The sequence below is a fragment of the Heterodontus francisci genome, chromosome 45 (assembly GCF_036365525.1).
Source record: "Heterodontus francisci isolate sHetFra1 chromosome 45, sHetFra1.hap1, whole genome shotgun sequence".
In the NCBI taxonomy this organism is placed as follows: Eukaryota; Metazoa; Chordata; class Chondrichthyes; order Heterodontiformes; family Heterodontidae; genus Heterodontus; species Heterodontus francisci.
In genome coordinates this window covers 14,342,378-14,369,846 of record NC_090415.1, presented here as the reverse complement: position 1 = coordinate 14,369,846, position 27,469 = coordinate 14,342,378, and the positions used below count along the sequence as shown (strand labels likewise).

At 41.8% G+C, this 27,469-nt stretch overlaps 1 protein-coding gene across 1 annotated transcript; it reads left to right on the top strand.

Moving 5' to 3' along the window:
• Positions 1–3,536: 3,536 nt before the first annotated feature.
• LOC137356215 (uncharacterized) lies at positions 3,537–23,456 on the top strand. Its single transcript, XM_068022067.1, has 9 exons — positions 3,537–3,586; positions 5,885–6,000; positions 6,297–6,332; positions 9,602–9,895; positions 16,528–16,833; positions 17,440–17,745; positions 18,617–18,712; positions 20,096–20,139; positions 22,901–23,456. Exons 2-9 carry the CDS (start codon positions 5,970–5,972, stop codon positions 22,997–22,999), a joined length of 1,212 nt encoding a protein of 403 aa, XP_067878168.1. The 5' UTR covers positions 3,537–3,586; positions 5,885–5,969; the 3' UTR covers positions 23,000–23,456.
• The last annotated feature ends 4,013 nt before the right edge of the window (positions 23,457–27,469 follow it).

Here is a 27,469-nt window from a genome sequence, read left to right as displayed (position 1 = left end):
GTGATTGCCCCTTTTTTGTTCCTTAGCTCAGTCCAATGGCCTCATTTAATGAACCTTCCAGCATATCATGCCTCCTCACAGCTGTAATCGTTCCCTGGACCAAAATTGTCATTTTCCCTCCATTTTTATTCCGACCCTATCATGTCTGAAAAACCTGTAACTAGGATTGTTGAGCTGCCATTCCTGTCCCTCCTTAAGCCATGTTTATTTGATAGCTATGATATCATACTACCAGATGTCTATCTGTGCCCTCAGCTCATCTGCTTCATTTTCTATACTCGTTGCATTGAAATAGATACCCTTGATCATTGCCAATCATTTTTTTTTTATTTTCTAACCCTCGTTTCCTCAGACTTCCAGACTCATCCATTAATTTTCCACCTTCCATTTTCATTTCCGATTTTTTTCCCAGCTGAGTTTACCCTCCGGTCCCCATCCCCCTGCCAAACTAGTTTAAACCCTTTGCAATAGCACCAGCAAAATGTCCCACAAGGACCTCAGTCCCGGCTCTTTTCAGGTGCAACCATCTGGCTTGTACAGATCCCATCTCCCCCAGAGCCAATCCCAATGTCCCAGGAATCTGAAGCTCCCCCTCCTGCACCATCTTTCCAGCCATGCATTTATCTGTCTTATCCTTCTATTTCTCTACTCACTTGCGCGTGGCACAAGTAATCTGGTGATTACGACTTTTGTGGTCCTGCTTGCCAATTTCTTACCGAGCTCCCTAAATACTGACTGCAAGACCACATCCCTCTTTCCACCTATGTCGTTGGTTCCAATGTAGACCACGACTGCTGGCTGTTCACCCTCCCCCTTCAGGATGCTCTCCAGCCGCTCAGTGACATCCTTAACCCTGGCACCAGGGAGGCAACACAGAATCCTGGATTCACATCTGTGCCCACAGAAATGCCTCTCTGTTGCCCTGACAATTGAATCACATAACCCAATGGCTCTTCCAGTCTTCCCTGCACCTCACAGTGCAGCTGAGCCACTCGTGATGCTATGGGCTTGGCTCTGGCTGCCCTCCCCATGTGAAGTATCACTTTCTTCTCTATCGAAAACGGAATACTTGTTGGAGAGTGAGATGCACTCAGTGGTCTCCTGCACTACCTGCTTGATTCTTTTTGACTGTCTGGTGGTCACCCATTCCCTCTCAGCTTGCATTCTCTTAAGTGACCACATCTATGAATGTGCTATCCACGTAGCTCTCATCTTCATGAATGCACTGCAGTGTCGCCAAATGTCGCTCAAGTTCCAAAACACGGATCTCCAGCTGCTTCAATTGATGACAGCTCCTGCACAAATGGTTCTCCAGGATGCTTCCCGCATCCTGGAGCTCCCACGTTGCACATGTGATGCACGTTTGAGCTTGAAGCAACCCTGCTATTCCATTATTTATTAGTTGAGCCTTTGCTACTGCGAAAGAAAACCTTACCAATACCACAACGGCTTAGAATTATTCATAAAACCTTACAAGCACTGATAAATCCAACTAAAAAGCAATACAGTTCACTAGTTAAAATAAACATTATTCAAATAGAAAATACCAGCTACTCACTTGTTCCTTATTATTAAGCTATTTACACACACACCCTTACAGTGGTGTACTAACGCAACTATTTAGAATTATTCCCTAACACCAGTGTCTCACCAGCCAGCTTTCCTGGTACGACACTGCTTCCTTTGTTTTCAACCTCCGGCGCGTCTGGACTCCACTCCGCTACTCTACTGGATGTTAGGTGCCCTAGGCCACGAAACTCGGGCTTTATTTATCCGCTCCTCGCTCCGTGTTCTTCCCGAAGGTCCACTCCTCTCCGCTGCTCTCCTGTAAGGTATGTTTCCTCAACCTCTCCTCACAAAACAATCCTGCCAACCCAGGGATTAGTTTGGTGAACCTCCGTTGCATCCCCTCTATGACAAATATATCCTTTTTTAGATAAGGAAATGAGTGGAATTTTGTCAGAGACAGTTGTTGAAATGTAGAACACACTACCTGAGAAGGTGGTGGAATCAGATTCCGCAGGAAATTTAATATGGCAATTGAACATATACTTAAAGATGACAGGGAAAAAGCGAGCATGCGACTAAATTAGACAGACATGACAGGGCAAAAATCTTCTTCTGAGCTGTAAGATTCTTCAAGTCTATGTTTACAAGATTACATATCTCTATTTACACTCTGTATTAATGACTTGGATGAAGGGACGAAGTGCATTACAATCACATTTGTTGACAATACAAAGATAGGTGGGAAAGCAAGTTATGAGGAGGCCACAAAGACTCTGCAAGGGGATATAGATAGGTTGAGTTAGTGGGCAGAAATCTGGCATTTGGAGTATAATGTGGGGAAATGTATGGTTTTGCTCTTTGGTAGGAAGAATAGAAAAGCCGAATATTATTTAAATGGAAAGAGACTACAGAGTTTTGCAATACAGAGGGATCCGGGGGGCCCTGTACATGTATCACAAAAAGTTAGCAACCAATTAGGCAGGAATATGGAATGTTTCGTGTATTGTCCGGGGGATGAGTATAAAAGTAGGGAAGTCTTTCGACAACTGTACAGGGCACGGATGAGAGCAAGCCGAGAAAAATAAGTATAATTTTAGTCACCTGGTTTAAGGAGGGCTGTAATTACATTGGAAGCAGTTCAGAGAAGGTTCACTAGGTTGGTTCTTCGGATGAAAGGGTTTTCTTCTGAGGCAAAGTTGAGCTGGTTGGACCTATACTCATCGGAATTTCGAAGAATGAGAGATGATCTTATTCAAACAGATCAGATTCTGAAAGAGCTTGTCGATGCTGAGAAGATGTTTCTCCTTCTGAGGGAATCTAGAACTACGGGACAAAGCATCAGCATAGGGGTCGCACATTTAAGATGGAGATGAGGAGTAAACAATCCTCTTTCAGCAGTGCATTCACCAAACTACCGTCTCACGTGCACATTGAAAATATATTTGTACCCCAGCAACTTGCTTCAGTTCCTGTAATGCCTGACCCATGGAAACTGTCAAGAATCACAGTTTAGCCCCTGGTACACATTTATCTAAACACCAATGCCTGGGAAAAGAAAAGAAAACAGGGACCCTTCGACTGTGTTTCAGCTGCTGTAGGAAACGCTTCCTTCACGCTTTGCCTGATAAAAATAACTAACAAGGCGCAATGGTTAATCCAGACACACAACCACATCGCTGCCACCTCACCCCACCACACACAAACACACACACTTCTATTTATAAATATATAACACAATGGGACAAATAACATGAAGGCTCCACATACTCAAGTTGTTTTTTTTTCAAGAGTTCTGATTGAGCTGTTTAACGTCCTACATCAATTTACTGATATCTAATTATCCATCTCCGGTCCAGCACACAGAGGCCATTTGACATTGCTATACCTGATAGTCTCCTGTGCAGATCTGCACAAGCTACGTCTCAGTTGTCACGTAGGTGCCTATTTCAGTCGAACTGAAGTGACCGCGTATTTCCTGTTCACTCAGGCTTTAACTGCACGACTTTCGTTCACCTGTGCAGCTGAAACAGAGCACGGAGTATTTCCTGAAGTAAGAGTTGAAGTCAAAGAATAACGAGTGAGTAAATTGTTGAGTTGGATATAGCTTTGCTAACATCTAAAATTATTAATCATTTCCTGAAGGAGATCTAGACTAATATGATAATAATTCACTACTTTTATCATTTATTTATGGTTGCAATATTGCCGAATGGTTTTATAGTTGTTAATACAGTTATTGATTTTTAATGTATTATTAATATGATTAATATTATACCCAGACCCTTCTCAGATGGATGTGAAATATCCTTCACAATTTTTGTTAGAAGAGCAGAGAACATCTTTCCTGTGTCCAGGCCAACATTTATTCCTCAAACAACATCAGGAAAACGGCTTTACTTGTCATGATCATATTGCTGTTTGTGGAGGTGCCGGTGAGCCAATCGGCTGCTGTTTCTCTTACATTACAACAACTATTTTATGATTCTATGCTTTAAAAATGCAAAACTTGCTGTCAAGCTGTCTGGGGTGACATGGGGTTATGAAAGACTCTATACAATCACAAGTGTTTTAAAATTTATTTTAGTTTAATTTATTTTTATAATAAAATATTATTCATGCAGCCCGCTCCTGTCAGTGCTTTGTTTTTTTCCCCTAAATATTGTCGTGTGACCTCTGCTATTCTGTCGATAAACCCAGCTCAGTCCGTGGGATTTCATTCCTGAAAAGTCCTGATTTATATTGCTAAAGCCATATTATTTTTGAATGACAGAGCAGACTCGAAGAGCCAAATGACCTACGCCTGCTCGTATTTCTTATATCCTGTTCTTATTCTTGTCGTCAGATGCCTGCAGTGAATTCACAATTTAAGCACAGGTGACATGTCACTTGCTGTACTCCGCATTTTTAAGAAAGACAAAGGATGATAGAGCGAGTCATTCTCGCTGATAATCTCTCTCCAAGGACAAATTTTCGGGGGAAAAACACCTTTATTAAAGGATGTTCACCTGTGATTGTCTTTTCAGTCAGGCCAGTTCCAAATGATCACTGCCCAAGTGCAGGTATCAAGGACGTTACTTGGAGATGGCACCAGTGTATGAAGAACTACAGGGTTAGTCACCTGTAACAGCTAGTTATGGGGAGAGGGGAGAAATGATAGCAGAAGAACAGAAAAACTGTAGGGTTTCTGTTTAGTTAATCGAACTTATTATTCAGTTTCACCTATAAGACCGAGTGATGTTTCAGTTCTTCATTGGTACAAGATTATATCGGTCACGCCTGAGCTGATGGAGATAAACATTACCCTCCAGCCGGGAAGAGCCTAATGATTTCCTGCTACCGCTTCAACCAATGGAGGCATATTACATCATTGGACATGTTTAGTAAAGATTGAGGCAACATTCCACCACTGAGGAATTGCTTCATCTTTGAGTTAGCCGTTAACTGGAAGGTTCAGATGCAGGTGAACAATCCAAGGCTGTTCGAAGCGACGGGCAGCGATGTTCCAATGCGGAACTGGCCAAGTGCTTTCATTTATGCTGCATGGTCAAGATAGATTAGTTGGGTCATTAATCTCATTCAGGATTTTACAACTTGCTTGGTCGTTAATCAGCTGTTGAGCATTCTGACCAAGCAACATTAATGAAACATCAAAGTCCACAGTGACTCCAATGTTCTTCGGGACCTTCTGAGTTAGTAAATGTACGTATGCAGGAGCTAACAGGCCATTCATTCCATCGTGCTGGTGCCTTCTCCTTAGAAGAGGTATCTAATTAGTCCGACTTTGCTGCTTTTTCACCACGCCCTGGCATTTTTTTTTTTTGCATTTAAAGTGTATGTCTTATTTATTTTCGAAATTAATAATGAATCTGTGTCTGCCAGGCGTTCTGGCAATGTGTTCCAGATAACAATAAGACGTTGCACTGAAACAAAAATCAGTGGAAATTCTTCATGTTCCTTTTGCCAAAAATCTCTCTCCTCTGGTTATCGAACCACATGCCAGTGCAAATTATTTCTTCCTATCTACTCTATCAGAAATATTCTGAATTGTTTAAATCATTTTCAAATCTCCCCTTCAATCAAATAAGTTCTGGGAGGACAACACCACCTTCTATAATCTCTCCACATAACTGAAGTTATTCATTCGCCGTACAATTTCAGACAATCTGCTCTGCACCATTGATATCCTTTCTAAAGTCTAATACAATGTACTGGAAACTATAGTAAAGCTGTTGTCTAGCCAGTGAGCTATTAAGGTTTAACATCATGTCCTTGCTTTCATATGTTATGGCTCTATTTATAAAGTGGATGATCCCTAATGCTTTTCTAACAGCCTCATCAATTTGTCCTTCAATGATTTGTGTATGTGCACCCACAGATCTCTGTTCCTGCACTTCGTTGAAAACAATTCCATTTATGTTTTCATTCCTTCAATCCTTTCTTACCAGGGATATCTGATAAAGATGAGCTTGAGCAAATATGTTATCTACATGGGTAAGTAATGCAACCTCTGCTTGCAATGATTGTGTAAATTGGGATTTGTAAGATCAAACAGACAATTCATATTATTGTGCATTTTGTGCACAATTTTCCAGATGATTAAGATAATTTACCTCCAAGAACAAAAGCTCTATATTTTAATTTCAATGTTCATTTTACAGTCTTGTAATGACAAATAAAGTTTTTATTGCTATTAATGTTTATAGGCATTGACATTATTGGGATTATTATTTCCGTAATTGCTGTTATTGACATTATACATTATTGTATTTTCTTTCTATTCGTTTTAGTGTTTCTGATTGGGAATTACCTTGTTCTTTCCAAAGGTTAGTAAACATATTATTCATTTGGATGGTGTATATTCACAGAATTCCTGTTGGCAAAGTCGTGTTAGTGTTTCTAAAGCCCAGTTCAGTGTTATCCAGCAACAGAATGATCAATTATCTATGTATGGTCGTAACTTCTCAGTGGAGCTGTAATTATACTACTGTTTTTTTTCATTAATATTACTTTATTATTCTATTTCTCCTGCATAAAGTAATTCCCATTAGTAGTAATGGTAAGGAGGTAGCATTAATAATAGTAGTGGTGGTTGTTGCAGTAATGCTGATTGTAGTGTTATTTCAGTTAGAAGCAAATTGTGATCCGGGAACAGGCTGGAATGCCAATGTGAACATCACGCAAGAGGTGTCTATTTGAGATTTCGTTGTGATACATGTAACCATGTTATGTAGAGATACAGAGCTGTCCAAATCTACCATCTGAACCTATTCTCCAATGTCAAATGTTTTCGGAGTGCATCATGATTCCGTGTCCTGTCTCTCCCTGTCAACCTGTAAATTACACATTTAACACACGACCACCAGGTGAAGAGAAAACCAGCACTCCTGGTTCAATTTGGTTGTCCGGTTACAAAACCTATAATCCAAGCAGTTCCAAAATAGTGATAAAACTAAACTTAATCCGTGCCATCATTAGGCGGGAAACATCCCTGATCCAAAGACGTACTAAACGCGATTTCACGCCATTTACCCTCCGCCATAGGCGATAACCACACATTTCATTCTTCGCCAGCTGCAATGCTTTCCACATAATTTGAAATCAGTACATTTTCTCGTGATGCTGCAAGTTAATGGACCTGATCATGACAACATAATCCTGCGTAGAAGCTTTGAAATTGGATTTATTGTTCAATAGAACTATAGGTTCCAGAGACGGACGCTGTTGGGGAAGAAATTCAACAAGATCGCCCTCCATTTATAACTTTTAAAAAAATAGTTCTTTCATGCACTGTTGGCATCGCTGGCAAGGGCAGCATTTATTGCCCATCTCTAGTTATCTTTGACAGCTGAATGCCTTGCCAAGCCATGTCGGAGGCAGTTAAGTGTCAACCACATGGCTGTTGTTCTGGAGTCAGATGTCAGCGAGGCCAGCTGTGAACGGCAGATTTCCTTCCTTAAAGGCCGTTCGTGATACAGATGCGTTTTCATGACCATCAGTAATAGTTTCATGACACCATAACTGAGACAGCTTTCAACTCCACATTTGTATTTTTAACTTTATTAATTAATTGAATTTAAATGCTTTTCGCAGCCGGGGGCCACCAGATTGTTAGTTCATTGACATTACCAACATGCCACTATCTGCCCTTTGGCTTAAGAGCCAACAACTGCACTAATAGTGCAGAACCAAGTGCCCAAGGCTTTACATAGGGATTCATGATCAAAATATATAAGCGTTAGGACAATATTTAAGCCCCTTCAATCAACTCTCCATCTGTATCTAATGCGCGAAGATGTGCACCATTAGCACACTTCTTCAAATTTCATCTCTAATGGTCCGAGTGTGTAATGATCATTTCTACTAGATGGGGGAATCACTGAACGCGATTGTATGTCAGCCTGTGCTTGGTAGGAAGCAATTTGATTCAAAGCTTGATATGAATTATAGGATCCATCATGACTGATTTCCCTGAATCTATAGTCTTGTTGAGATTGAGATCGTCACTCATTTCACTATAATTTAATATCACAATATTTATATTTTGTCCAGAATGTATATGGATAGGATTAGGACCTCCATTAGGCCTTTGCATATCAAAGCCCAAGGAATATTATTGAGATTTGAGTTCATGCCATTTTATTTGGCTGCATAAATAGAAAGAAATGCGTTTGTGAAAGCAGCAACTGGCATTCAATGTGTTCGTCACCTTTTATGTCCTTTCATCGGAAAGCTGGATTATATCCCACATTCCGTTCAGCAACAGCTGTCTTCCCAAGTTACATTGGCCTCAGTTTGATTCGATTGATTCCAAACAATACCACTTTGTTTTCTCTACTTTCTTTCACACTTTGTGTTTTTACATAGTTCTCTTTACTAAGCCCCTACTTTAAAATCCGGAAACTTTACAGTCCATTGGGCCCATTTGTTTTGTTCATGTGTAGTGCGAGTCGCTGGCTTGGTCAGCACTTATTGCCCATCCCTAAATGCCTTTGTGAAAGTGGTGGTGAGCTTCCTTTTAGAACCATATCAGTTTTGGGGATATAGGTGCAACAACAGTGCTGTAAGGAAGGGAATTCCAGGACTTTGACCCAGTGACAATGAAGGAACGATGATATAGTTCCAAGTCAGGATGATGTGTGGCGTGGGGCGGTACTCGCAGGCGGTGGTATACCCATGCAACTGCTGCCCTTGTCCTTTTAGGTGGTAGAGGTCACATGCTTGGAAGCTGAGTTGCTGAAATGCATCTTGTGGATGGTACACGCTGATGCCACTCTGCTTCTGTGGTGAAGGGAGTGAATGGTCTTGAGTGTTGTTGGAGCTGCACCCATCCAGGCAAGTGAAGAGCATTCCAACACATTCCTGACTTGTGCCTTGTAGATGGTGGACCAGGAATTGGGAAGACAGAAGGTGAGTTACTCTCCATAGAATTCCTAGCCTCTGACCTGCTCTTTTAGCCACAGCATTTATTGGCTGATCCAGTTCAGTTTCTCGTCAATCGTATATCCCAGGGTGTTGATAGGTGGGGATTCAGCGATGTAATGCCATTGAACATCAAGGGGAGATGGCCAGATACTCTCTTTTTTGAGATGGTCCTGGCACCTGTGTGGCACAAATGTTGTAAGCATTCCAGTCTCTCTATATTTTTCTCAACTTGTGCACCATGTATCAAAGAATCTTTCTGCTTGTGGACAATATTTTTTTTCAAGGAATCCCATCATTGCATGAAGGTTTGTCCAGATAAACAACATTGGTGTTTATATCTCTTACATCTCCATAAGCTAAGACATGATGTATTCTAGAATTGGATGAGCCAATTTAGAATATAGTTCTCCAGAAATGAACAACTTAGTTTAAAAAGGCCTCAGAGTGTCTACTATTTTACTATCTATTGATTCCTGGTAACACATGAGAGTCAGACAATGAGTTATAATAGTACACACGTGCTTGGCGCCATTGCACCTGCTTGGGTAAAGGAACTTCGCATGTTTGTAAGTCACATCAATGCAATTTGTAAAGAATAAACACAGGCCTAATATATAGACTTATTGTCATATATTTGTCTTCATGTGCACGTTTTGATCTATCATTGAAGGTCAAATGAAGCCGAGAATCACCATGCATCCATCGTTGGTTGAAGTCATTGAAGGCGAAAATGTCAACATTATCTGTACCCTTGATTCCGGGTGCACAGATGCATGGGTATATCTCTACAGGAATAACGAAAAGAACTATCTTAGTGCGAGTCGAACAACTGGTGAGCAATGTTCAGTCACCTTGGAAATTCAAGTAACTGCAACTGCATATTACATGTGTGTCTACTCGCTTTCTGAATCTGGAGAATTGGGACGACTTCAACGCAGTGACCCTCTGACTGTTAGCATGCGAGGTAAGTGTTTGGATGATTTACATGCTGATAAAGGACATAAAGCCAAATTGTTCAGTTATTGTCGGAGTCTGAGCACGGTTTTACTGAGAATCAAATTATACTGTAACACTTAGGAAAAACATTTAGCAGTTCAGAATACTAATTTTGAATTATATTCTATACCTGCAGCCTCGTTAGCACCAGTCCGTTTTATAGTCAAAATGAAGTGTTTATTCTAACATTGTTAACATCGCCCTTAAACTGGGTAGTTTACTGTGACATACATGTAGTGCAAGAACGGCATTATGAAATATCGGACAGTAATTTTTAGCATTAAAGGAAGCATTATCAAATATTTAATGGACGTGCTATCGATGTCACAGTCATACAGTCATAGAGATATACAGCACAGAAACAGGCCCTTTGGCCCATCGTGTCCGTGCCGAACATCAAGAAACTATCTATTCTCATCTCATTTTCCAGCATTTGTCCAGTAACCTTGTATGCAATGTCACTTTCAGTGCTCATCTAAATACATGTCGAATGTTGTGAGGGCTACTGCCTCTACCACCTCTTCAGGAATGATGTTTCAGATTCCATCCACGCTCTGGGTTATCTTTTATTCCTAAAATCCTGTCTAAACCTCTTGCCCCTTCTCTTAATTCTATGCCCTTTGGGTATTGACTTCTCCACTAAGGGAAAACGTTTCTTCCGATCTACCCTACCTATGCCGCTCATAATTTTGTATACCTCAATCAGGTCCCCCCTCAGACTTCTCTGCTCTAGCCCATCCAGTCTCTCATCTTAGCTGAAATGCTCCTGCTGTGGCCTAACTAGCGTTTTATACAGCTCCATCATAACTTCGCTGCTCTTATATCCTAGGCCTCGAATAATAAACACAAGTATCCCATATGCCTTCCTACCCACCTGATCTACCTGTGCTGCTGCCTTCGGTGATTTATGGACAAGTACACCAAGGTCCTTAGAACTCTCTGTACGTCCTAGCGTCCTACCATCCATTGTATATTCCCTTGTCTCTTTCCTACCTCTTTATTTTGTAATGAAAAATAATGTTATTCGGAAGTGTATAATTTCTTTCTGTGAGAGGCGTGTTAGTGCATTGGTTTATGTCTGTGTTTTGGTATGTCTGCTGGTTTGCATGTGCGAGTTTGTATTTTGGTATCTCTCTGTGTTGCCATGTGATAATGTTTGTGTTTTGGGTGTTGTGTGGATTTGGTACGTGGGTGTGTGTTTGTGTCTTGCAATATATGTCTGTTTTGGTATTTGTGCGTTGGTATGTGTGAGATTCGGCTTGTGTATTGATTGATAAGTGCATGTGTGTATTTTGTGCGCATTTGTTCATATTTGGATACATGGGTGTGTGGCTTCGTGCGTGTATGTTTGTCTTTGCGTGTTGGTGTGCGTGTGTTGATGTCTGGGTGTGTTGTTATGGGTGTATGCGAGTTTGTGTTGGACAGTAAGAACATGGATACGCAATTGGCTAAGTGAATTAGAAACAGAGTAGTAGTTAATGGATGATTTTATGGCTGGAGGAATGTTTGTAGTGAAGTTCCTCAGGGGTTAGTGTTGGGACCCTTGCGCTTCGTGATATATATTAATGACGTAGACCTTTGTGTACAGGGCACAATTTTAAAGTGTGTGGAAGATACGAAACATGGAAGCCTTGTGAACTGTGAGGAGGATAGTATAGAACTTCAAAAGGACATAGACAAGTTGATGGAATGGGTGAACATGTGGCAGATGAAGTTCAATGCAAAAAATGTGATTTATTTTGGTAAGAAGAGCACGGACAGTAAATATAAATTAAAGAGTTCTAAATGCAGCACAGGAACAGAGGGTGAATAAGACATTGAAGGTGGCAGGGCATATTGAGAGTGCAGTCAATAAAACAGGGAGTAACATGAGCTTTATTAATAGGGGCATAGAGTACAAGGGCAAGGAAGTTATGTTGATCTTATACAAGAAAATACTTCAGCCTCAGCTGGAGTATTACGTTCAATTCTGGGCGCCACCCTTTAGGAAAGATGTGAGGCCATTGCAGAGAGGGCAGAAAATATGCACGAGATTGGCACCAGGGATGCGGAACTTCAGTCAGGAAGATAGATTGGAGACGTTAGGACAGTTTTCCTTGGAGAAGAGAGACTGAGAGATGATTTGATAGAGGTTTTCAAAATAATGAGGGGCAGGACAGAGTAGATAGGGAGAAAGTGTTCACGGTCATGAAAGGATCAAGAACAAGAGATTTAAAGTAATTGGTAAAAGAAGCAAAAGCGACATGAGGAAAAACGTTTTCATGCAGCGAGTGCTTAAGGTCTGGTGGAGGCAGGTTCAATTGAAGCATTCAAAAGGGAATTAGACGGTTATGTTTTGTTTTGTTCGTTCATGGGATGTGGGCTTTGGTGGCCAGGCTAGCATTTATTATCCATCCCTAAATACCCTTGTGAAATTGGTGGCGAGCTGCCTTCTAGAAGCATTGCTTTCTATGAGTGGTAGATACACCCACAATGATGTTGGTAAGGGAGTTCCAGAATTTTGACCCAGCGTCAGTGAAGGATCTGCGATATAGTTCCAAGTCAGGATGATGTACGGCTTGGACGGGAACCTACAGTTGGTGGTGTTCCCATGTATCTGCTGCCCTTGCCCTTCTAGGTGGTAGAAGTTGTGGGTTTGGAAGGTACTGCATAAGAAACCTTGGTGCGTTGCTGCTGTGCAACTTGTAGATGGTACACACTGCTGCCACTGTGCGTCGGTGGTGGAGGGAGTGAATGGTTAGGGATGGGGTGCCAATCAAGCGGGCTGCTTTGTCCTGGATAGTGTCAAGCTCCTTAAGTGTTGTTAGAGCTGCACCCACCGAGACAAACGGAGAGTATTCCATCACGCACCTGACTTGTGTCTTGTCGATGGTGGACAAGCATTGGGTACTCAGGAGGTGAGTTACTCGCCGCAGGATTCCTAGCCTCTCACCTGTTCTTGTAGCCACGGTATTTATATGGCAACTCTAGTTCAGTTTCTAGCCAATGGTATCCCCTAGGATGTTGATAGTGGGGGATTTCGCGATCGTAATGCCATTGAATGTCGAGGGAAGATGATTAGATTCTCTCTTATTTGTGATGGTTATTGCCTGGCACTTGTGTGGCACGAATATTAATTGCCACCGATCAGCCCAAGCCCGGATGTTGTCCAGGTCTTGCTACATTTCTACATAGAATGCTTCAATATCAGAGCAATCGCAAATAGTGCCAAACATTGTGCAATCATGAGTGATCATCCCCACTTCTGATCTTCGGGTTGAAGGAAGGTCATTGATGAAGCAGCCGAAGATAGTTGAGCCGAGACTCTACCCTGAGTAATTGTGAAATGAAGATTATGCAGGGTTCTGGGGAGATGGCAGGGAAATGGAACTGAATGAATTACTCTTTCGGAAAGCTGGCGTGGACATAATGGGCCGAATGGGCCTCCTCCACGTTGTAAAAAATGTGTGATTTTGTGATATGGCTGTGGTTTCGGACGTGTATGTTTCTCTGTGAACGCTGGCGCGTGCTGACGTCTGTGCGAGTGGGTGTGTTGGTCTTTGGGTGTTTGTGAGTGTGTGTTGGCGAATGGGTGTCGCTTTTTAACAACTGCAATTCGCATTTCCATTTTGCCTGTTCTTGAGTCTACAATCTGTAATATTGATCACCTTTTCACACATAAAAGCTGGGTTAACAATACTGAAAGTGTTCACAAAGAGCAAATCCCAATTGTTGTATTGACTAACGTATTTAACAATAATCTGCTCAGTGACACTCACTTTGGGTTCCGCCAGGGCCACTCAGCTCCTGACCTCATTGCAGTCCTTTTTCAAACATGGACAGAAGAGCTGAACGCAAGAGGTGAGGTGAAAGATATTGCCCTTGACATAAAGGCAACATTTGACCAAGCATGGAATCAAAGAGCCCCAGCAAAACTGATGTCACTGTGAATTAGGCAGAAAAATCTCTGCTGGTTGGAGACATGCCTAGACAAAGGAAGATGGTTGTTGGATGTCAATTATATCAGCTGCAGGACATCACTGCAGGAGTTCCTCAAGGTAGCATCCTTGGCCCAACCATCTTCAGCTGCTTCATTAGTGACTTTCCATCATAAGGTCATAAGTGGGGATGTTTGCTGATGACTGCACAATGTAAAGCACCATTCGCAACTCCACACATACTGCAGCAGTCTGTGTAGGAATGCACCAAGACCTGGACAACATCCAGACTAGGGCTGATAAGTGGCAAGAAACATTCCCACCACACAATTGCCAGGCAATGATCATCTCCAACAAGAGAGAATCTAAACATCTCCCCTTGACATTCAATGCCATTACCGTCGCTAAATCGTCCACTATCAACATCCTAGGAGTTACCCTTGACCAGAAACTGGACCGGAGTAGCCATATAAATATTTAGGCTACCAGAACAGGTCAGAGGCGAGGAATTCTGCGGCGAGTAACTCACCGCCTGACTCCCCAAAGCCTGTCCACCATCTACAAGGCACAAGTCAGGAATGTGATCGAATACTCTTCACTTGCCTGGATGGCTGCAGCTCCAACAAGACTCAAGAAGCTCGACACCATCAGGAACAAAGCAGCTCGCTTGATTGGCACACCATTCATAAATATTCACTCGCTCAACCACCGATGCTCTATAGCAGCAGTGTGCACCATCACAAGATGCACTGTAGTAATGTACCAAGGCTCCTTAGACATAACCTTCCAAATCCGCGACCTCCACCACCTAGAAGGACAAGGGCAGCAAATGCATGGGAACGTTGCCACCTGCAAGTTCCACTCCAAGTCTCACACCATCCTGACTTAGAATTATTTCGCCGTTCCTTTACTGTCGCTGGTTCGAAATCCTGCAACTCCCTTCCTAATAGCACTGTGGGTGTACCTACCTCACATGAACTGCAATGGTTCAAGAAGGCAGCTCACCACCACCTTCTCAAGGGCAATTAGGGATGGGCAATAAATGCTGACCTAGAAAATGACGCCCACATCCTTTGAATGTATAATAATAATTTTAAAAACTCATATTTGGTATTGAAATATCAATCCTACAATGTAGATTATTGGCTCGTAGCCTAAAATTCATATAATGAATCTTGCATTTATGTATTGTACTTTTCATGACCTCAGGATGTCGCAAAACGCTTAACAATGATTTAAAAAAAACAGTCATTGTTGTAAACAAATTAAAAGCCTTTTACAGATCGGAAAATAAATCAAATAAATAAATGTATTTATATAGCGCCTTTCACCACCACCGAACCAGCCAATCAAGTACTTTTTGAAATGTAGTCACTGTCTTAACACAGGAAATGCGTTCTCCAGAAAATGCACAGCAAAGTCCCATTAATAACAATGTAATAATACCATGAAACTATTATCGATTGTTGTAAAAACCCTTCTGGTTCAGTAATGTCCTTTAGGGAAGGAAACCTGCCCGCCTTACCTGGTGTGGTCTACATGTGACTCCAGACCCACAGCAATGTGGTTGATTCTTAACTTCTCTCTTAAATGACCCAGCAAGCCACTCAGTTCAAGAGCAATTAGGGATGGGAAACAAATCCGGGCCTTGCAGCGATGACCACACCCCATAAATGAATTTTTTTTAAAAATCACCCGAAGAATATAAGAACTGAAGTAGGCAAATCCACCATCAGTCAGATCATGGCTGATCAGTTCATGAACACCATGTATCTGTCTTTGTTGTATATCCTATAATATGTTTTTATTGGCATAATCTATCAGTCACAGTCCTGATAGTTTCAATTGTTCACCATTATCCAGAAACATTTACGGGAGCGAGTTCCAGATTTCTTCCCATGTATGATGTCACTGCTAATAGACCTAGCTCTACATTTAACGCGCGAATTCTTTTCACTCTGGGTAGCTCAGCAGAGGAAATTGTTTATTTGTATCTACACAATCCAATCTATTAATTACTCTGCAATCTTCTAAACTCAAGGGAATATAGGGCAACGTGATTCAGCTTAAGATCACAATGTACCCCCATTAATTCCTGGCATTATTCTGGTGAATATGTGCTCTACCTCCTCCAAGGCTGATATATGATTTCTTTCTCAACTTCTTGAGGTACGGTGTTCAAAAATTAACATCGCACTCCTGAATGGGCCTGACCAAGGCTCGTTGCAACTGAATCTTCATTTCATTCTCTTTGGATTTCAACTACCTTTGGAAAAATGTCAACATTCGTTTGCCTTAATTGCTTTTTGAACTAGCCCACTAACTTTTACTGATTTGCTTCATTGGCTGCTAAAGTTGTTTTTTTTCCACCACAGTTAGAGTCTGAGCAACAAGCAAATATTCTCATTTGTCTTTCTCAGATGCAAGTTGGATGACCTCACACTTTCCTACATTGGGCTCCATCTGCAATGGTTTTGCTAACTCAGTTTAACATAACTATGCGACATTGTGTTTTTTACATTCCTATTGATTCAACTTACTGGGCCTCCTAATTTAGATTTTGAGTTTTCAAAAAGGTTCACGGAATGCAGTAAATTGACTGGTTTACATAACATTTAGCGAATAATATGTATTGTTCCAGCTTTGTGTATTAATGCAAATTGAAAATCGGATTCCATTTCAGATCGTCCAGCAAAACCGGAGATTTCCCTCAATAAGAATTTTACAACAGTTATAAGGGGAGAACGTTGGTTATTAACCTGCAAGGCCCCGCTTCAAGATTCGGACAATATTTTTCACCTGTACAAGGTGAAAAACTCATTTCAAATCACACCATCCAAAATCATGAAAGGAAAACATTCAGTAACGTTTAACCTCAGCGAGATAATAAATCTCGGGGTGGAGCATTATAGATGCAAGTATAACACGTTAGTCCTCGGCCGACCGATCGACTCTGACCAAAGTGATCCTGTGATCTTGACTGTAATAGGTGAGTGAATTTTATTCTTTATTGTACTTAAAAAAACCCTGCTTCAAACATAATACACTTTTTGTTATAAAATCATAATTGGTTTGCAAAGTCGATTAGAATCGACTTTTTTATATGGCGTACTGTGTAATTTAATGGAGTATTGTTATCTATATACTGACAAAACATTCCCATTAATTATCCCATATTTCGTATTGCATTTCTCAAAACTGTAATTTATTGCAGATATTGAAGCATTACCCTATTTCCCTTCTGCAACCCGATCTACCTTTATACAACCTCCACTGATTTCTGTAGAAGAGATTTCCACAGACTAACGACCCTTTGAAAGAAAAAAAATCTCCTCATCTCTGTCTTACAAAATAGGCCTCTTATTCTTAAACTGTGTCCCCTAGTTCTAGTCTCCCGCACAAGAGAAAACATCCTCCCGGTATCCACTCCACCAAGTCCCCTCGGGATCTTATATGTTTCAGCTGGAAAGTGGAAAATGTGCAAAATAGAGAATGGTTTGTCTTTTGTACAGAGGTCTCCCCATTCACAATACAAGTCCATGTCTTTTTTTAATGCCAGCATTTAATATTTCGTTTTGTGCTTTTATTTTTCTAGACCGTCCCTTAAAACCGATCTGTTTGTTGGAAACACAAGGTCCTGTTACTGAGAATGAACAAAATGTCACTGTTAACTGTACAGCTCCGAGTGCATATCCTATCATGAAATTCTATTTCTATGTAAATTCTCAAAACCAGCTTCATATACCTCAAGTAACAGAGGGGCAGAATTCTGCTACTATCATTACCAGTGTACCTCGTTTAAAAATCAAGACAGAATATTTCACATGTCGATATCAAGTAAAGATTGCCGGGCGATGGGTTGAATCAGACACAAGCAATCCTCAGAGACTCGTTGTATCAGGTAAGGAGGTGGTTTATACCATACCAATACATATCTAAGTGGATTAATGAGCTATTGATAAGTATTGTTCCTTTTTAAAGGCTTTGTCGTTTTATTTAGAGCAGAGAAGGCTGAGGGGGGACATAATTGAGGTATACAAAATTATGAACGACATTGATAGATTACATAGGAAGAAACCTTTTTTTCCCTTAGCAGAGGGGCCAATAACCAGGGGGCACAGAATTAAGGTAAGGAGAAGGAGGTTTAGAGGGGATTTGAGGAAAAATTATTTCACCCAGAGGGTGGTTGGAATCTGGAAAGCGCTGCCTGAAGAGGTGGTAGAGGCAGGAACACTCATAACATTTAAGAAGTATTTAGAGGAGCACTTGAAACGCCATCGCATAGAAGGCTACATAGAAGTGCTGGAAAATGGGATTAGAATAGGTAGGTGCTTGATGGCCAGCACAGACACGATGGGTCGAAGGGCCTGTTTCTGTGCTGTATAACTCTATGACTCCTTGACCCTGTTTGAGAATGCTGATTTCTGTCCCTTATGCAGTGATAATTAAGGGCGAATGTCAACATTGATTACTATTGCAAGCACAATTCACTATAACAGTCAGTCAAATTGAATAAAGAATGTGAAAAATGCGACAATATCCATTTGCTCAAAAACAAAAGCACTGAACAGTGTATCTGAATCAGATTTGTCTCCTTTTGGAATTTAACACACAAATGCCTACAATGAGTAGCATGATCGTATCTGATTGTGCGCGAATCCGGGTGCGATTTTGGATCCAGTTTTTTGACCAAGAGGTATATGAATTTCCAAAACATCAATGTAAATGCGTGCATGATAAGAAAAGGGCTGGTTCCTGTCGTTATCTTTCAGATGGACAATACACGCAATTGATTATTGGCCTGGGGTCTGCGCTTTTAATTCTGCTCATCATACTTTTGACGTGCAAAGTGGCGAACATTAAAAGAGGTAATCAACCATTTACTGACAGCAAGTTAGAAGATTCTAATAGGTATTTATATTGACAAATATATATTAATTGTTATATTATTGTTTTTTTCATTGTCAGCAACTTTTCTGCTGGTATATGACACTCAGTACATGTCCAATTTTCACATGTCTTAAAATACTCTCTGTCATTAGCTTCAACGAGCATTGAGGGAAGAAGTGACGTATTCATCATTTGGGATCTATTTATCTTCTTATTAACCTCTGCCGAAAACACAAAACAGTTCCTTATCTGCCCTATGTAGCAAAAGATGAAATATACTTGTAAAGACGTCTCTTGCCTTATTTGGATCTTCAGCTTCATTGATGAAGCCAAGAAATGTCAAACCAGTTCAATGTTCAATATGAAAACAAACCCTAGGCTATTGGTCTATTTAACAATCAGGGGGCTATTTTTCCCCGAATGAGATTACCTGTTCGTTTTAGCATTAAACTACCCAGACGCACATGCTGTTCTTAGATTTCCCTTAAGAAAAAATAACAGAAAGAAATAGGAGCAAGAATAGTCCATTTGGCCCCTCGAGCTTGCTCCAACATTCAATAAGATCATGGCAGATCTAATCGTGGCCTCAACTCTGCTTCACTGCCTGTCCTCATAAGCCTTGATTCCCTTGTAGATATATATAGAAAATCTGTAACTCAGCCTTAAGGACGTTAAATGATCCAACCTCCACTGCTCTCTGAAGTAGTGAATTCCAAAAGTTAACGCCCCACAGAGATAAGAAATTCGTACTCATTTCTGTCTCAAATGAGAGACTCCTAAATCTGAAGCTTTGCAAGTGCTCATCTAAATACTTCTTAAATGTTGTGAGGGTTCCTGCTTCGAACATCCCTACAGGCAGTGTGTTCCAGATTCCAACCACCCTCTGGGTGAAGTATCAATGCATACTTTTTAATTACCTTTCCTATGCTCTGTTGAATTCGATATGGTTTTACGGAATATTTCCTAACTATAGCCACTTTTCTTCAATACATAAACAGATGTGTCTGAGAAATAATGTCTCAGAATTTGCTAACGTCAATTCTCTCTTTTATTCCATGTTGGAACCAAATAACACAGCAAGGAAAAGTTCAGATATATATCCCAATTTTCATCTTTTAGAATGGATTTTATTTCGCAAAATGTAATGGGAGGCCAAGTTTCTAGCACCAGTTTAACACCAGCTCAAAAAGGTCAAATTTACCCCAATCGAGTTGAAATTGTAAATTCAGAGAATAAAGTTCAACTTTAAACACTAGACAATAGGTAGGAGCCCATGGACTGGATGTGTATGACCCATGGATTATGGTCACTATGTATATAGTTGTATATTACTTGCTTAAATACCTACGTACATTTTGCAGATACATTGATCACCAGGGATCAGGTCAACACAATCCCGGATAATGTAAGTTTGTTAATCTAAGCAATACATTATTTCGCATTTCTTAACAATGTATATTCCAAAGATATAAGACAAAAATGTGCAGCACCTGACAAATGCGCCTTATCCTTTCGATGACATTAACAATTATTCCAAGCATTTAACCAAAACTGTGGTATTCGAACAAAAGGAAAAGAAAAAAAAACACAGGACAATATTGGCGAGGGTAATTTTAACAAGTGGCTCCAGGCTATTATGGTTGAACTCGAACAGCCGGTGTTTTAGGTCCTTCATTCCTGTCTATAGTGACCTCGGGATACTTAATACCTGCCTGGACTTTCCATTGTGGGGCAAATACCTACTCATGTTAAAGGTGCTCATTGGCAACAGAATAATACTGAAAGGTGAAATGCCAATTAGTTTCTTTAATGCTGTTCTCTGACTATTATGACCGACATTAACTGTTCCCTTGCAATGATTGAAATAGTTTCCTAAACGTCTGCTGCTGTATTGGGATTCAATTTAGAAAATAGCGAGGAACATATTACAAGATGTTTTATGAAAGTATGTACTTACATTATATGCATCTATATATATATAAAATTACAATGCATATGAGAAGTAATTATTTTTCCACAGACGGTGCTTCGGGATTGGAACTCATTGCCTGAAAGGGCGGTGACATCAGAAAACCTCACTGCATTTAGCGTCATAGAGTCATAGAGTTATACAGCACAGAAAGAGGCACTTCGGCCCATCGTGTCTATGCCAGCCATCAAACACCTACCTATTCTAATCCCGTTTTCCAGCACTTGGCCAGCAGCCTTGTATGCCATGGCGTTTCAAGTGCTCATCTAAATACTACTTAAATGTTGTGAGGGTTCCTGCCTCTACCATCCATTCAGGCAGAGTGTTCCAGATTCCAACCACCCTAGGGCTGATTTTCCCCCCCTCAAATTCCCTCTAAACCTCCTGTCCCATACCATAAATCTATGCCCTCTGGTTATTGACACCTTCACTAAGAGAAAAAGTTTCTTCCTATCCACCCTATCCATGCCCCTCATAATTTTGTATACCTCTATCAAGTCTCCCCTCAGCCTTCTCTGCTGTAAGGAAAACAACCCTAGCATGCCCAGTCTCTTCATAGCTGACAGGCTCCAGCCCAGGCAACTTCCTGGTGAATCTCCTCTGCACCCTCTCCAATGCAATCATATCCTTCCCATCGTGTGGCGACCAGAACTGTATACAGTACTCTAGCTATGGACTAACTAGCGCTTTATACAGCATCATCATAACCACCCTGCTGTTATATTCTATTCCTTGGCTATTAAAGGCAAATATGCCTTCCTAAAAAAACATATCTAACTGTGCTGCTGCCTTCAGTGATCTATGTGTAGGTACACCAAAGTCCCTCTGAGACTCTGTACTTCCTAGGGTCCAACCACCCATTGTATATTCCCTTGTGTTGTTACTCCTCCCAAAATGCATCACCTCACACTTCTCAGGATTAAATTCCATTTGCCACTGCTCTGTCCATCTTACCAGTGCATGTATATAGTCCTGTAATCTAAGAGGTTTCCTCTTCACTGTTTACAACACCACCAATGTTCGTGTCATCTGCGAGCTTACTGATCATACCTCCTTTATTCACGTTGAAATCATTAATGTACACTACAAACAGCAAGGGTCCCAGAACCGATCCCAGTGGTATAACACTGGTCACAGGCTTCCAGTCTCAAACGCAACCCTCGACCTCCACTCTCTGCCTCTTGCCATTAAGCCAATTTTGCATCCAATTTACCAAATTGCCCTGGATCGCATGGACTCTTACCTTCTGAACCAATCTCCCATGCGGGACCTTATCAAAAGCCTTACTGAAGTCCATGTAGCCAACATAAACTGCTTTATCCTTATCTACACATCTAGTCACCTCCTCGAAAAATTGAATCAAATTTGTTACACATGATCTCCCCCTGAGAAAGCCATGCTGACTATCCTTTATTAATCCCGGCCTCTATAAGTGGAGATTAACCCTGCCCCTCAGAATGCTTTCCAATAGTTTCCCTACCACTGATGTTAGACTCACCGGCCTGTACTTACCTGGTTTATCCCTGCTACCCTTCTTAAATAATGGCTCCACATTCTCTGTCCTCCAGTCCTCTGGCACCTCTCCCGTGGCCAGAGAGGATTTGAAAATTTGTGGTAGAGCCCCTTCTATCTCCTCCCTTGCCTCACATAACAACCTGGGATACATCTCATCTGGGCCTGAGGATTTGTCGACTTTTAAGCCCACTAAAACCGCTAATACCTCCTCTCTTTCAAGGCTAATTTGTTCGAGTATATCACAATCCCCCTCCCTGATCTCTACACCTGCATCGTCCTTCTCCATAATGAACACAGATGAAAAGTAATCATTTAAAACCTCACCTACATCCTCTGGCTCCACACACAGATTGCCACTTTGGTCCCTAATCGTCCCTACTCTTACCCTGGTTATCCTCTTGCCCCTAATGTACCTATAAAGCGCCTTGGGATTTTCTTTTATCTTGCCCACCAATGTTTTATCATGCCGGCTCTTCGCTCTCCTAATGACTTTATTACCACCACCCACCCCCTCCCCCCCAACCCCCCGCTCCACCCACCTCTCCAGCAAGGCAACTAGCAAGGGACAAGAAACACTGGTATTGGCAGAGATGAACAAAAATAGAGACTAAAACAAAATAAGCAACTTATCACAATTGCATCGTTGTAGAAAACAGAACTGATTGATTATTTTTTCTTCCAGTTTGATCGTACATACCGCATGATCGATTTGACGGATTTAAACGCAGAGTGTCAGGAGCGTCTGGGGAGAGAAGAGCCCATTTATGACAATATAAAATAGGGCCTGGATCAAGATCTTTATTCCACTCTCACTGTGAACAGTGTACCCTTAGCCCTGATTCGATCCTATAGCTGCGGGGCAGATTCGGCTCTATCGTCTGTTTCATGTTCCTTTTGACTTCACTCTCTCCATTGAAATCAATGTTTTCTTTTAATGAACAGGACTCCTGACAACGCAACGCATGCGCAGCGCGATCGCGGACATCATCACTTTGAATGTGCGCGGATGACGTCACCGCGCAGTGACGTCCTCACACCTCAATAGCCATCTCCATTCACTCGAGCAGTTCCCAGCTCCCTCCCACCATCCCTGCTTCAATCTCTGCTTAACCCCGCTTGACAGCTCGCTCCCTATCAGGCCGCTGCCTTCCATCAGTCGCTCACTCCCGCCCCCCCACCACCACCACCACTCCAGCTGTTCGATCCAGGCATTGCCACTTCCCTACTCTCGGCCACTCGCTCCCACGTTGCCCCGTCACCCCTGGTGGCCCGCCTTCCTTCTTAGGGCGGCGCGGTGGGGAGCGATTGAATGTTGGAGCGAGTGGCCGAGAAGAGGGAAGTGGCTCAGCTCTCAGAAAATTAGATTTTTGATGAAGCTTTCTGTCACAAAGATCTAATATCTCCCTTTGTACCTGGGTGATAAATATTGTCTGGTTACGCTTCAGAGCAGTGACTTGGGATGCTGTATGATGTTTAGTACGCTATACAAATGCAGATTGTTGTTGGTAAAGTCCATTTTGTGTGACAAGGCAGCTAATGGTTCCTTCAGCAAGTGTTCTGCTTCCACCGACAGGGAACGCCCCCTAACCCATCCTCCACCCAGCTTCCAATCCAAGTACTCTTCCCTTTCTTGAATGCATCTCATGGTGCTTGGAAATAGAATGTTATAAGTGTGGAGAGACTACAGCAGAAAGCTATGCAGGGTTTTGATAGAGTCAATATCTTGAACAGAATTTCATTGACTCTAAGGTACTTTGGAAAGTCCTAAGAGTGTGAAGGGTCACAGATAAATAGAAAGTATTTATTCTGCAGTCGAATGTGAAGAATTACAGAGATTGGAAATCTGTGGCTAATCAGACCTAATTAAATTGATCAGAACAAATTCACTGGTGTAATTTGAATCTTTTCATGCCGCCTTTTTGCTGTTTAGGAATATAGTATCAGATTTACACCATTCAGCCCCTCGACCTAATTCTGTCATTCAATTAAATCATGTTTAATGTGTATTCCTGTTGCATAATGCCCTAACAAAAACGTTATCCATCGCAGCTTTGAAATTTTCGATTGATCGACCGTAAACAGCTTTTATAGAGGGGGAAAGTTTGAAATTTCGACTATGCTTTGGGTTCAAAAACTATCCCTTATATTAATCAGGTGAACGTGCTCTGCACGCTTCCAAGGCCAACATATCCTTCCTGAAGTACAGTACCCACAGCCAAAAGGGATTACAATTAATTTGCACCATGGATGGTCTAAACTATGTAACTCGTACGGAAGTGGAGGTTGATACGAGCCTAAACAGGCATAACTCACACAGCAGCGCATCTTCAGAAAATGCTGCTTGGCATCTCATACCATTAAAAAGACATAGAACCTATCCGGGCCTCAGGAAACCCCTAGAGCTTTTCACAGCCAATTAAGCACTCTTGAAATGTCCCCACTGTTGGAATGCAGGGAACTCGGCAGTCAACTTTCGCACAGTAAGATCCCAATGACTTCTGTGCGGCAATGAATAGATAATCCGCTTTAGTATAGTGACTGTGGGCGATATATTGGCCTGGACATCGGGACGAACTTCCCTGCTCTTCTTCGACTAGTATCATGGTATATTTTTTATCCCATCTGAGGGAGCAGGTCGACCTCAATCTCAGCCTCATCCAAAAGACCGCATCTCTAATATTGTTTATAGGGCGTGCAACCTAAGTGTAGCGTTCATTTAAAGGCAGATCAGCAAACCATAATTTGTGACAATTTAAATGACTTTTGTTTCCGTCAATAATGTCTGAGGAGCTGATGATACCAAAAAGAGTGACAGCGCCTTGCTGTGGGGATGGGGGTGGGGGGTGGGGGGGGGGGGGGTGGGGGAGTGGAGGGGGGGGGGTGGTGGTGGGGGGTGGAGTTGCAGCGTTACAAGTTGACATAAGCAGTCTCCATTTTGAATTTGTACAAGGGGTCGGGGAAGGGTGTTATAATGGAAGTGGCTTTGATCTCAACGCTTTAAGAACCTTACTGAGTTTGAGAAATACATCGAACATATACTCCTGAATAAAAATATAAAATCCTCTACCAGGTAACAACTGTTCAGAACATAATTTAGACGTAAGATATTAGCTGTTTTAAATGTATTTACTTGATCATGAGCTGGTACTTTTGTAAATAAAATCATTTACCCTATTTTGAAAGAACTGTAAACAAATAAACCAATTGCTAAATACTTACATGAACCAAATATATGTATCATGTCATTGGGAAGTGATTCACCAGTCTACCATTTCTGAAGATGACAAAGCCACGATGCCCGTTCCTTGAAGGTAATAGCACATAGACTTCTATGATGAAAAGCACCAACATGCTAGTGAAAATAAACTGTGGTCAATTATTATTTCGCTACTGAAAGCAACAAGGAAATGGCCTGAATTTGCCTGTTATTAACCATTCTTTCATAAAAAGGCGTGTGCCATGCTTGGGTGCAGTGGAGTGGTTATTTCCATCGTTGTATCGAGCAATGATTTCACTATTGAGGTGTAACAATTTTTTGTTATTTCTGGCTGTGAGGAGAGATGTTACCATAGAGGTAATGTCACTGAAATCTCCCGACAATGTGGGAAATTGCATAGGTATGACCTATACGCAAAAAAAAAACAGGGCAAATTCAATCTGGCAAAATATCAGCCCATCAGTCTTCTCTCAATCATTCAAGGTGATGGAAAGTGCCATTGACAGCGCCATCAAGCGGCAGTTTAAAAGCAGTAACCTGCTGGCCAACGCTCAGCCCGGGTTCCGCCTCGGCGACTCAGCTCCTGACCTCATGATAGCCTTGGTCCAAACATGGACAAAAGAGCTGGACTCAAGAGGGGAGGTGAGAGTGACTCCCTTTGACATCAAGGCAGCATTTGACTGAGTAGGGCATCAAGGAGCCAGGGCAAAACTGGTGTCAGTGGGAATAAGCGTGGAAACTCTCCGCTGGTGCGAGTCATACCTGATGCAAAGTTAGATGCTTGTGGTTGTTGGAGGCCAATCATCGCTGTCCAAGGACATTGCTGCAGGAGTTAGTCAGGGTAGTGTCCTAGGCCCAACCATCTTCAGCTGCTTCATCAATGACCTTCCCTCCATCATTAGCTTAGAAGTGTGGATGTTCACTGATAGTTGCACAATATTCAGTACCATTCACAAGTCCTCAGATACTGAAGCAGACCACGTCCATATGAAGTTAGACGTGGATAACATCCAGGCTTGGGCTGATAAGTGGCAAGCAATATTCGCACCGCACAAGTGCCAGACAATGACTATCTCAAACAATAGAGAATCTAGCCACTATCCTTGACATTCAATGGCATTTCCATCGCTGAATCTCCCACTAACAACATCCCGGGGGCTTACCATTCAACAGAAACAGAACTGGACCAGCCATCTAAATACTGTGGCTACAAGAGCAAGTCAGAGACTATGAATTCTGAGGCGAGTGCAAATATCAGCTCCTGGCTCCCCCAAAACCTGTACACCCTGGATAAGACACAACTCAGGAGTGTGATGGAATACTCTCCACTTGCCTGGGTGAGTGCAGCTCCAACAACACTCAAGAAGCTCGACACCATCCAGAGCAAAGCAGCCCACTGGATCAGTACCCCATCCAGCAATTCTACATTCACTCCCTCCACCACTGATGCACAGTCGCAGCAGTGTGTACCATATACAAGGTGCACTGCAGCAACTCATCAAGCCTCCTTCGACATCACCTTCCAAACACACGACCTCTGACATTTGGGAGGATAAGAGCAGCAGACTCATGGGAACACCACCTGCAAGTTCCACTCCAAGCCACACTCCATTCCAACTTGGAAGAGTATTGACGTACCTTCCCAGTCACTGGATCAAAATCCTAACAGCTCATCACCACCTTCTCAAGCACCATTAGAAATGGGCAACACATGCTGACCCATGAACGAATAAAAATAAATCACATTTTAACGTAATCGGTTTGTTGGCAGGACAAAATTAACATTTCTAATGAAAAAGACGCAGCTTTTGGACCAAGATTTGGGAAAGGACCTGCTGAATCCCAAGGAGCACCACATGCTTTCAAGCAAAACAAAAGCCAAATTGAACATTAGTTTAGATCTGCATGAGAATCGGTACACTTTAAAATAAGCCACGTATGTTTTTCTTTTATTCGGTTTGTGGATTATGGGCATCAGTGGCTGGGCCAGCGTTTGTTGATTATCTCTAATTTGCCCTTGCACTGTGTGGTTAT

Excerpts from the sequence above, each read along its gene's own strand:
- LOC137356215 (XM_068022067.1), top strand. The coding sequence starts at position 5,970 with ATGAGCTTGAGCAAATATGTTATCTACATGG. Across the intron at positions 17,746-18,616 it reads TCAGAGACTCGTTGTATCAG|ATGGACAATACACGCAATTG; the intron begins GTAAGGAGGTGG and ends GTTATCTTTCAG. Across the intron at positions 18,713-20,095 it reads AGTGGCGAACATTAAAAGAG|ATACATTGATCACCAGGGAT; the intron begins GTAATCAACCAT and ends TACATTTTGCAG.